Consider the following 12,681-nt stretch of genomic DNA (forward strand, 5'->3'; position numbering starts at 1 on the left):
GTCCTGAAAATGGTGATCGCTGTGGCACCAGTATTCCTGAAGTGAAAGATCAAAATGGAAATAGAAGCATCCCTTTCATCGTCACTGCTTCCGTCTCCGTGTTCAACATCCATCGCCACCCGTTAATCACTGGTACCACTCGCGCCGTATTCACTGCCATTAAAATCAACAACCATTTTACTGTATCTTTCATCATCACCAACAATACAATCATCATCATCATCATCATCGACATGAATGCATTCATCACAACCATGGCCCCCTCCTCCCTTTTACCATATTACATTCCCATCTTCTCATCCACCAACTTGCCCCAACTGGTATATCTATCGTTTTGTCTTATACATCATATAAAGAGCTCTCCTTTATTTACTGCTTCTGTCTCTAACATGGTTCCAGCCGAAACGAAATCTATTTTGTCAAATTTGTTTTCTATAAAACACGCACAGAGACACACAAGCATAAAGGCACATGCACACACAAACACACACACACACACAAACACACTTAGTCACAAACATATATACACACTCCCTCTCTCACATATACACTCACGCATACACAAACACACACACATATATGTGCATGTGCTTGCGTACGTGTGTATTGCAAACAGAAGAATTAAAGAATGAATGGAAGATAGATTTCGATGGATATATATATATATATATATATATACATATACATATATACATATATATACACAACTTTGTATGTATGTATGTATGTATGTATGTATGTATGTATGTATGTATGTACGTATGTATGTATGTGCGTGTGTGTGTGAGTACAGGCACAGAGATAGATAGATAGATGTGGAGAAATCAGTTGCTAACCCAGTGGGTAGCACATTATAACTGGTGTAATATAACTACACCCTCACCCACCCCTCACACCACCACAATCCTCCAATCTCATAAAGACTAGCAAAAAAGCGTATGCCGTTTGCTGTTTAGCTGTTTTACAAGTTCGTGCAAATAGCAGTTCTTTAGAAAATATATATTTATATCTAGGGATAGAAGGAATTAGAGAGAAAGAAAATGCTCAATTAAAATGTCCTAAAAAAATCTAGCTTAAATGCTAACTTAAGCTGAACTTTGCAAAACATTAAAATTTTCTTGTAATTAATTGAGCATTAAATTATTTTCGAGCTAAGAATACATCTGCATACTTAAATTGGATGTGATTTTAGACATAAAACAATAGGAATCAAAGCCACAACTCTTAGTAAACGTTTGAATAAATTGGAGTACTATGGGTATCATTGGGCAATGTTCCAATGTGTTTAAAAAGCGCGTGGGTTTGTTTCCCAATAAATATTTGTTTTAGTGTGTTTTGGCTTTGTTGTCAACATTCAGTTTAAATATACAAAATTGTATTTAAATCATTATAATCATTTCTTTTACTGCTGTTTTTCGTTTATCTTTTTTTAAATCATTTTCAGTTTTGCATTTATCTTTCCCTCTGTGTTTCTGTTTTCTTCTTCCTATTTTGTTGGCACCAAAAAAAAAAAGAAAAAAGAAAAATCCATTTTTATTTGTCATTGAGTAGCCTTGTTCGTGCTCGTCTCGTTTTCTTCATCTTCGACTGGTGAAGTTTGTTGATGGCATCAGAGATGAGACAAAGATCGGCTCGAACAAAACTGACTACTTGGCTAATGGCTGACAAACTTTCGAGAACCATAACCGACTGTGAATAAGGATCGTAGCGCACAGTGAAGGGTCGTTTGATATTCGAAGCAAATTCCCTGGAAAAATCAGAAACAGGAGAGATACAAAAGCATGAGAAATTGAGGCCTTTTTTAGTCTCATAGGTCAGATACGAATTTTTTGAAAACTTCTACACCGATATAGTTTTTCACGCTAATGACGATTTGGAGAAGAAATTAAAAATAGAGAAATTAGGAATCTATAAAGATAGGTTATTTTTTAACATTTCATCCAATCAAATACGACCATTTTTTGCATACTGGATGCAGGAACTGCCGTATATTCCCATAGCGACATATTGGACCAGTATGAGAGACATTGCAATGAAACAAATTTAAACCAGGATGGAGAAACAAGAAATTAAAAATCATCATGAGAACAGGTGTGTTTGATGAAAAAACTAACGACTGTCCGATTCTATAAGCCAACACCACTGAAGTTGATTATAACAACTACATGAGGGAACTGTGCGCAGAGGATCTACTTCACAGCCCAATTTCAGATGCCAAGTGTTAAAAAATTGGTCTTCATTTAACGCAAGATTGCCGTTCCTCCAAAGAGACTAGCAATGACAAATCGTGCCTGGCAATGATCGACTTCATCTGCTCGCCATGCAGGAATATCTGCAGATACCACAGCTTCAGTGAATGTCTGAACAATAATCATCCACGGCATATCCAATCTTCCACATAGAGGTGGCTGGCAGCAGATGGACAGCCTGTCACTAGAATAATAATGTAGCTGATAATAAGGAATGGTAAGAAATATAACAGAATATAATCCAGTTATGTAGTATTGCATACCTGATTTGATTTTGGGCCTCTTTGAAAGATTCACTGACAAAATAGGCATCCTGGTATGTGGAAACCTGACATTCTTGCTCAATGACTTTGTCAGGGTCGAACGGCTTTTTAATAGCTGCGTCTGTGAGAACATGCTGCAAAAATGATAGATAGATAGATAGATAGATAGATAGATAGATAGATAGATAGATAGATAGAAAGATAGATAGATAGATAAATGGGTGGGGTAGGTAAGTTGATAGATACATACATAGATACATAGATACATACATACATACATACATACATACATACATACATACATACATACATACATACATACATACGTGCGTGGGCAAAAATGCTTCTACGAAGAACATTAGAGACAATAGAAAAACCTGGCTAAGTTTATATGTGAGACGGAAAAGGTGGAGATCTATGATCATCAACGCCTGTAGACATGGCTCATAAAAGAAAAGCTGCAATACAAAATCTTACCTTGAGTTCTCCAATCGAAGACAAGAGACCAGCGCCATACACTCTGAGCTGACCATTTTCTCGGCACAATCCGAATTCAATTGTGAAGAAATAACACTAGGGAGAAATGTAACTCGGTCATAATTTAAAAACGAAATAGAGACAGAAACAGACAGACAGACAGACAGACAGACAGACAGACAGACAGACAGACAGACAGATAGATAGATAGATAGATAGATAGATAGATGGATGGATAGATAGACAGATAGATAGATAAGACAGATTAGACAGATAGATAGATAGATAGATAGATAGATGAATAGATAGATAGATAGACAGACAGACAGACAGACAGACAGACAGACAGACAGATAGACAGACAGACAGACAGACAGATAGATAGATAGATAGATAGATAGATAGATAGATAGATAGATAGATAGATAGATAGATAAGTTTCTTTATTGGCCACACAGAGCTGCACATAGATGGGACAAATTACAAGGTAGAGCTTTGGGGTGGGGGGTGAAAAAAAAAGTGGCGTAGGTTTTCGATCAAAAGGGATCGTAAAAGGGAAAAAAGAAAAAAAGAAAAAAAAGGAAAAGAAACAAAAGAAAAGAAAAAAGAAAAAGGAAGAAAAAAGAGGAAAAAAGGGAAAGAGGAAAAAAACGATCAATAGGGATCGTGTATCACAGTGTCATGATGTACGGTGTAAAGTGGGAAGCAGATACGGTTTATCCGTGGGAAGAAAAGCCTACGAAAAAGACCACGGTAACCTCGGTCCATATTGTTATATGTTACCACATTTGTTGGCAAGTGGATAACCCTCTGTTTTAAATTTCCGGGTTCATAGCATTATGCTCAAGGTGGCTTCGTCATTCATACGTGCCACCCTTGCTACATTCATCCATCTTTTTTTAAAACATTCGCTAGACAAAACTTGCCTCTCTACTCTCACTTTCCTTTTCAAGTGGTACTTGAAGAAATTGATGAGAGATTGACCAGAGAGGAAAGTGTTTGTCTCCAATCCTTTCAGACGCGTCCACCAGATACATTCTTTCGCCTTAGCCACAAGAATGATGAAAATAGCTCTTCCTTCCCGTTTGAAGGAAGGAGGCGTGACAATATTGACGATATAGATAGATAGATAGATAAATACATAGATAGATAGATAAATACATAGATAGATAAGACAGATTAGATAGATTGATAGATAGATAGATAGATAGATAGATAGATAGATAGATAGATAGATAGAAAAGACAGATTAGATAAATAGATAGATAGATAGATAGATAGATAGATAGATAGATAGATAGATAGATAGATAGATAGATAGATAGATAGATAGATATGTTTCTTTATTAGCGACACAGGGCTGCACACAGACAGAACAAATTACAAGGTAGAGCTTTTCTTTTGGGGGTAAAAAAAGGCGATTTGGTTTTCGATCAAAAGGGATCGTAAAGGGAAAGAAAGAGGACAAAAAAGGGAGGAATAAAAAATTTTTTTTTAAAGGGAGAGGGAAAAAAATTGATCAATAGGGATCGTTATCACAGAAATGTCAATATGAAGTGTAAAGGGGAGGATAGGTGAGGTTTACCCGTGGAAAGAAAAGCCTACGGAAAAGACCACGGTAACCTCGGTCAATGAAGTCACATGTTATATTTCTTTTTTTTGCAAATAAGCAACTCTCTCTATTAATTTTTACGGTTCATAGAATCATAGTCAAGGTGGCTTCGTCATTCATACGTGCCATCCTTGCTACATTCACCCCATCTTTTTTTAAAACATTCACTAGACAAAACTTGCCTCTCTACTCTCACTTTCCTTTTCAAGTGATACTTGAAGAAGTTGATGAGAGATTGACCAGAGAGGAAAGTGTTTGTCTCTAATCCTTTCAGGCGCGTCCACCAGATACATTCTTTCGCCATAGCCACAAGTATGATAAAAATAGCTCTTCCTTCTCGTTTGAAGGAAGAAGGCGTGACGATATTAACGATAGACTCGGCTGATAAACCGACACGTCCCATATGTAACAGCAGTCGTTCGACATAAGCCCACAGGTCGGTAATTGCTGGACACTGCACGATTGCGTGCAGAGCGGTTTCGTCGCTCTGCCCGCATCTCGGGCAGATCGGCCCCGTGTTTCTCGAGCCATGCCTATAGAGCTTATCCCGAACGGGTAGCGCTTCTCGGTAGCACCGCCAGGCCAGGGATCTCTGGAAGTTGTCCATAGGTCCCGGCCCGAAAGTCGTTTCAAACAGGCGGGTCAGGTATTCCTCGTCGACGCCCAGGTTTGCCCCAAGATCGTCGTCGTACCTCCCCTCCACTAATCCCCTATAGAATGCTTTGGTTGTGTTGAAGTCACTCAATGTCGACCCGGGACGGCAGAGTTGCTTGAGAGCAACGCGACCGTCGCGGTGCCATTCGCCCTTCCTCGGCCTCTTTTTGATCCACGACTGCAGTTCGGTCATGGAGACGAGCTGCGGGAAAGCGTGCCTCACAAACGGCGACCACACCTGTTCACCGTCGTCTACGTAGAACCGGAGATGTCGCAGTCTCAGCGCGTGTCTGCGCATCATCAACCACGGCATGCCCAGTCCTCCTTTTAACGGGTGTTGACAGCAAATGGATCGCCTGACCATCGGGACGCATCCTTTCCACAAGAAGCGGAAGAGAATGCGTTCTAGTTTGGTGATGGTAGGGTCGGGACAAGGTACGACGGTCAGGCGGTGGTAGTAGATGATGGACGCGATGTATGTGTTCACCACCTCCGCCGGACCCTTTAGGGACAGTTTCCTCTCGGCCCATTGCCGGGCGAGAGTGACCACCCTACTCGTTATCTCGTTCTAGTTCTTCTCCATTTGGAGGTCCGGACCGAACCAGACCCCGAGCAACTCGACCGGGCCGTCCGTCCAGCGTCCCACGACGGAGGCGCTGGTGGACGGCATGGGCTTGCTTCTCCAGGTGGCGAGCCGCAAGCCCACTGACTTTTCCCGGTTGATTTTTGCTCCTGTCACCGCTTCGTAGTCTTTCAGTGTCTCGCCGATCTGCTCGATGTGCTCGTGGCTTGACACTATGACGGTGACGTCGTCCGCGTATGCAGACACGCTCGTCCCGCATCCCAATTCTCACGGGATGTCCCTCAGAGTCGCCAGCTTCCGCAGTAGTGGCTCAAGAGTCAATACGTATAGAAGCGCCGAGAGGGGGCATCCCTGACGGACCGAACGTGCAATGTCGAAAGGTCTCGATAGATGTCCATTTACGCGAATTACCGAACGGATGCCTCTGTACAAGGCAGCTATCCAGCCGCGGAAAGGGGACCGAAACCAGCCGCTCTCAGGACTGCCTCCAAGTATCGATGGTCTACCCTATCGAAGGCTTTCGATTGATCCAAGTTGATCAGGGCCCCACCCATGCCAGGTTCCTTAACTACTCTGTCTATGATGTAGCGCATCAGATGGAGATTGTCATGGATGCTCCGGCCCGGCACGGCGCACGTTTGTGCGTTGTCGACCAGTTTCTCGATGACAAGCGCCAACCTCTTGGCTAACACCTTTGTCAAAATTTTCAGGTCTGCATTGAGCAGAGTGATTGGTCTAAAATTATCTATAATGTCCCCCTTGTTTGGATCTTTCTTCAGCAGCGTTACGGCTCCTCGACTCACAAAACCGGGTATGCTCCCGTTTTGCTGCCAGTTGCAGTATACCGCTGCCAAGACGTCTCCAAACAAGTCTGGCATACAATTGTAAAACTCGTAGGGCAGACCATCCAAACCCGGCGATTTGTCCCTCGAGCATTCTGCCATCGCGTCCCGTACATCCGCCGCCGTGATGGCACCTTCGCAGCACTCTGCCTCTCTTGCCGAGAGTCGTGGTAGGCTGTGCAGGTAAGCACTGAAGTCCACCCTGCGTTCACGCTCGCCACTCGTCCCGTACAGTCGAGCAAAGTGCCGCTGAAATGTCTCGCACATCTTGCTGGGCTCGAGCAATTCGCGCCCTTGTTCATCTACCAGAGACCGAATGGTGGCTTTGTTGCCCTGCTGCGCATCCGTCACCCGGGCCTCCCTCGCGGCTCCAACACCTTCCATCCTTAGAGCACGCATCCTAGCCCTGACAGCACACCCTTCGTGTTTGGCGTTGAAGTGTTGGTCAAGGGCCAACCTCGCCGCTAAAACGTCGGATGTGATGCCGCTTCTTATTGCCTCTTCTAACTTCTTAACTAACTCACCCTCCACTCTATTTCTATCTACGGCTAGTGCCTTGCTATATCTAATTGCTTCCGCTTTTACTGCTCTCTTGAGGGCGAACCACCATTTGTTGTTGACAATGGCTCCCATCAAAGCCCTTTTTACTAACGTGTTGATTCTGTCTCTGAAAACCTGTCTGGATGGGAAAGATGCGTTCAGTTTCCAGTAACCAGGACTCTGTCTATGTGCCTTATCTAAGTCTAGGGTACACGTCACGAATTTGTGATCCGTGTAGCTGACTGTGTGGAATTGTGGACATCCTAAGTTATCCCTGTCTACTGTCCTACACAGTATCCTATCTAGATACGATCTCGACGACCCACTGCGGTTGCTCCATGTCCACGTTGGTGCATTTAGGTGGTCGAGTCGGTACCTGTCAGACAGTTGGAATCGTCTGAGCAGGTCTCTGAGGCATTTGCATCCCCTTCTGTTTTTGTCTCTCCACACATAGTCTAGATGCGTGTCCAAGGTAGCATTCCAATCCCCCACTAAGGACGAGACGTTCCCAGGAATACTTCTAGACGTCGAAAGAAATCCGGCCGACCTGTTAAAGGCGGTGCGTAGACTGATACGAGTCGAAAAGCGCACCTACTGCTGCCGTCGACATCCAGAACGACCAGTCTACCCTCCGGGTCTACGAATGTCGTCTTTACTTTGAGATCCAGGCTCTTGTGAAAAAGTACCGCGGTGCCACTACCGCCCATCCTCGGCAGACAGGGAGCAAAATAAATGTTAAACTGTCCGCCAAACATGGACTTTAGGGTCCGTAGCTCGTGGAGTCTGGTCTCACTTATGGCTATGATTCCCAAATCATGTGACTTGATGTCATTTAGGAGGTATCCTTGTTTCCAATGAGACCCCAAGACACGCGCATTCACACAACCAATCTTGACCATGATTCTATTGGGGTGTGTGCTTTAAAACACAAAAAGGAAGGTACAGAGAGTTACTTACTTGTGTCGAAAGTTTTGGCTTCCTCGTCCTTTGATGTGTCTTGGAGGAGGTTTTTATAGAGTTTTTGTGACAGGTATTTTTGGAACCCCCCAACTGCATTTGGAAAGAGGGCTTTGAGTGTGTGGTGTTGTGTTTGTGTGATGTGTAGTATTTTGATGTGTTTGGGTGGTGTAGTGCGTGGATGGTTGTTAGTTTTGAAGTCATCTTCACAGATGTTTGTGTGGGCTGTGATGTATTCCATTAGTTTGGAGTCTTTGGTGTCTATCGCTGATAGCATTGTGTGTGTTTTTGTGTGTGTTGGTGCTTGTTTGGTTGTGTGTGGAGCTTTCAGGGTTCAGGTATCTCCCTGCTTTGGTTGCGCTTTCTTGTTTGTTTTTTTTTATCTTTTTCTTTTATCCCCGGTGGCTATTTGCCATTCTGTCGAACTTTCGTCGTCCGACAAATCTGAAGGGGGTAGAGGCAAAGCATTTGCGTTAATATGTATGTTTGTAGAAATTGTTGATGTTTTGTGCGGTGTTTGTGTTGTTGGGGTGTTAGGGGTAGAATTTGTCTTCTCGTCATTGTTTTCTGTTTTTTTTTTGTTGTCGTCCTTGGTGCTGGTGTTGGTTTATCTTTTGGTGTTGTTTCAGTATGTTGAATTAGTTGCGACGTCAACGGTGATTGTGTTGGTGCTGTTTCTTTTCTTGGTGATGTTGTTGGGGTTTGTTTGCTGGTTTGTAGTTTTTCTTGGCATTGTTCCATCATTGAGTGTGGTGTTGGTGTTGGCAACAAAGGTTTTTTGTTTGTTTTCTGATTTGTTCTTTCTTGTTTTCTCTGTGCCAGAACGCACTTGGCAATTAAATGTTCTGGGCTGCCACAGTTGTAGCATCTAGGCTTTTTGCCTTCTGCTACAACATATAGGCTTTGCCCATTTTCTAAGTGGATCCTATCAGGTAGGTTCTCGATAGAGCCCCCCTCAATCTGGATGGTCACTACTATTGATTTTCCACCCCACTTGTCGTTTAGATATACGGCAGTCTCTAAAATATTTATAGTTTTCAAATGGTAACAGATTGCCCCTGTTATCCATTTGTTAGGAATCTCGGGGGGTACATTTTTAATAGTAATTCTACTCACTCTCTGGCCTTTGTAGTATGGTACCATGATGATTTCATCATTTTCCAAAGACTCGGTAGAGCAAGCTTTTGTCAATTCATGGTTAGGGAAGCGGACCAACACTGTATTAAACTGGGGACCCCAGTTTATATATTCTTTTTTTTCATTATGTTTTTTAAACATTTTTCTATATCCGTTTTTGTAATCTGTTCATTTTGTTTTTGTTTTTTCTTATAATTTTATATATAATTGTCTTATTTTCTATTTGTTCCTTTATGTGTTGAGGTGTATGCAGCACTAAATCTTGCCCACGGGTTGTAAAGAGAGCTCTCATTTCTATTAGCTCTTCATTTGTAAATGTTACTATTTCTTTCTTCTGACGAAGAGTATCAGCGAAATTTACTGGTGTTGTTGATTTTTTTATATTAACATCTTCACTATTAGATAGTTCATTTTTATTGTTGTTCTTGTTGTTGTTGTTTTTCTTAATAGTATTCGCGTGAGTTTCATTTTTATCATTTACGTTGGTCGTGGTGGTAGTGGTGGTGGGGGTGGAGGTGGTGGTGGTAGCAGTAGTAGTCTCGTTGTTGTTGTTGTTGTTGTTAGTGGTGGTGGTGGTGGTGACAGGGCTGTTAACGCAAGTGGTTGCAGCATTCACTACCACGTCATTCAGGTTTGCACTTTGCGTGCATACGTTCTTTTTTTCTCCTAGCGTTTCCAGACTAGAAAAATGCTGGTCCATAAAAGAACGCGACCAGCGTTCTACAATAAAATTTCTCGACATATTTTAATGTCGAGAAGAAAATTACACAAATCAAATAGGGTTGAAACTGCCCCTAGGGGCGAATTCCTCCCTTGGAAAAGCACTCAAACGAAAGTTGGGTGCCTTACACATCTTATTTACAAAAATGTACACAAAAATTGGGCTATAAATAGTCAAAATAAACGATTACCTTCGGAGCCGAAGTGACAGCACGTCCGTAGATAGATAGATAGATAGATAGATAGATAGATAGATAGATAGATAGATAGATAGATAGATAGATAGATTAGATAGATAGATAGAAGATAGATAGATAGATAGATAGATAGATAGATAGATAGATAGATAGATAGATAGATAGATAGATAGATAGATAGATAGATTAGATAGATAGATAGATAGAGAGAGAGAGATTAGATAGATAGATAGATAGATAGATAGATAGATAGATAGATAGATAGATAGATAGAGAGAGAAAGATTAGATAGATAGATAGATAGATAGATAGATAGATAGATAGATTAGATAGATTAGATAGATAGATAGATAGATAGATAGACAGATAGATAGATAGATAGATAGATAGATAGATAGATAGATAGATAGATAGATAGATAGATAGACAAGCAGACAGACAGACGTGTGTGTGTGTGTGTGTGAGAGAGAGAGAGAGAGAGAGAGAGAGAGAGTGTGTGTGGTGTGTGTGTGTGTGTGTGTGTGTGTGTGTGTGTGTGTGTGTCTGTGTGCGTCCATGAGCAGGCGAACATCTCAGAAATAAATAGCCATTCCTCATCATACCAAATATACAAAAAAGCAAAAGTATTATCGACTTGAACACGAGTGAAGGTGTATTAGGAAAAAGCATAATAATGTTAATGATAACAGTCCTTTCTATTAAAAACACAAGACCTGAAATTTTGGTGTCAGTACCAAGCAGAAAAAGAGTGGAGAGAACGTGTCTCACTGGAATATTCCTCTTCTAATGGGGCTGGCTTTGGTTTTTATGAGTCCTTCTTTTGTCTGGAGCTGTAGCACTGTCTGCCATTTATCCATGGCTACCTTGTTCATAGCTAGTGTTTCTAGGTTCCTTTGGGCAATCAATTCAGGCCATACTTAGACCCTTCTTTTTTCTGTAGCTGTCTTCAGTTAAGACTTTACTGATCAGAAGCTGATCATTACAGCCGTATGAGACCTTTCAGTACCCCTTCTGCTCTTCTGGAAACAGGTTGTTTACTTCCAGCTGTTTGCTCATTCTCTGTGATATTATTACAGTAAAGGCTTTGTAAATTGTAGGGAGATATGTTATTGGTCTGTTATTTTGTCGGTTTGCCGTTTTAGTGGATTTGAGTATTAGGATAGTTTTCCTTTCCGTGAGTCATTCAGGCGCTGTCTCAGTCTCTGCTAGTATTTCATTAAATTTCTCAGCCAGCTTTTTATGTGTTCCTATTAGGTATTTTAACCAGAAGTTGGGGATCTTGTCGGGCTCGGATGCCTTCCAGTTGCTTAGCTTTTGCAGTGCCTGGGTGACTCCTTCAGTTGTTATAGTGGTCCAGTGTTGTTCAGGTGCTGAGTTCGTTGTTTTGATAGATCTTTTCTGAGTTTGTTCCTTTGCCGACTATATTCCTTTCCAAACTTCTTCCACTTCTGCTGTTGGTACTGCATTGATCTGTATTTTATTTTTGCCAAGTCCTTGGTGGAATCTTTTGGGGAAGAAGTTGAACTGTTTGTTTCTCATACCGGTGGATCCTTTGTGCTTTGGCGAGGATATCTTGCTTTAGCTGTTCTTTTACCTCAAGTGTACCTTGTTCTGTAATTTTGTATTTGTGTAGTATTTTTGGTCTCTTCTTGTTGCTTAGTAGTTTTGATTGTCTACTAGTTTCATTAAGAATTGACAGATCCTTTCTCTTATTTTCTTTTTTTTTCTGGATATTATTTATCCACAGGGTTTGATTGGGTGGTGATACTCTTGTTTGGATGGGCTTTAGGGGACATCCAACTTCTTTTGTGGCCACCGTGACTGCTGCATATATTCTATCATTTAGCATGGTCATATTGACGTTTGTTTCTGCGGCTATTAGTTCTGTGATGGCCAGGTTCTTGCTATTTTTATTGTTGATGTTATATTATCAATTTTAATTTTTGGGAGGTACAATCGCTGGCCCATACTGAGATCTGTGGCTTTCAATTCTTTGATTATGCTCATTTTTAGAGTACCATAATTATTAGTATCATGATCATTAGTTTCAACTTCACTGTTTCCTTTATCATTATTATTATTATTATTATTATTATTATTATATTATTATTATTATTATTGTTATTATTATTATTATTATTATTATTATATTATTATTATTATTATTATTATTATTATTATTATTATTATTCAACATTTGGTAGTTTCAGACAAATTTCTACTGCCTCACCTGCTACACCTCCATGTTGTTGGGCGTGTGGAAAATCTTCCCGGTATTGTATTGCGTCAGTTTCTTTTTTATGGAGTGTGGTGCAGTTTTTTGTTGTATTAGTGTCTGTATTGTATATATGTGTGTGTATTGTGTGTTGTGTGCGTAATGAGTTGGGTTCCGGCCTGCTGGTGGTTGTTTATTTCATTGGATATTTGCTATATAGAGTGTCTTTTGTTTG

The 12,681-nt window shown here is 41.1% G+C and overlaps 1 protein-coding gene across 2 annotated transcripts in view; it reads right to left on the reverse strand.

Annotated features, from left to right (window-relative positions):
- Positions 1-319: 319 nt before the first annotated feature.
- The window catches only part of LOC115215674 (tryptophan 5-hydroxylase 1-like), a 58,161-nt gene continuing 45,799 nt past the window's right edge, over positions 320-12,681 (reverse strand). For both annotated transcript variants that reach the window (XM_036506104.1, XM_036506105.1), the window contains 3 exons: positions 2,990-3,085; positions 2,513-2,646; positions 320-1,747 (listed from right to left, as the gene is read on the reverse strand). In XM_036506104.1, the coding sequence (XP_036361997.1) occupies positions 1,534-1,747; positions 2,513-2,646; positions 2,990-3,085 (444 nt within the window). In that variant the 3' untranslated portion in view covers positions 320-1,533. The remainder of the gene's footprint in view (positions 1,748-2,512; positions 2,647-2,989; positions 3,086-12,681) is intronic.

The sequence above is a fragment of the Octopus sinensis genome, linkage group LG9, assembly GCF_006345805.1.
Source record: "Octopus sinensis linkage group LG9, ASM634580v1, whole genome shotgun sequence".
NCBI lineage: Eukaryota > Metazoa > Mollusca > Cephalopoda > Octopoda > Octopodidae > Octopus > Octopus sinensis.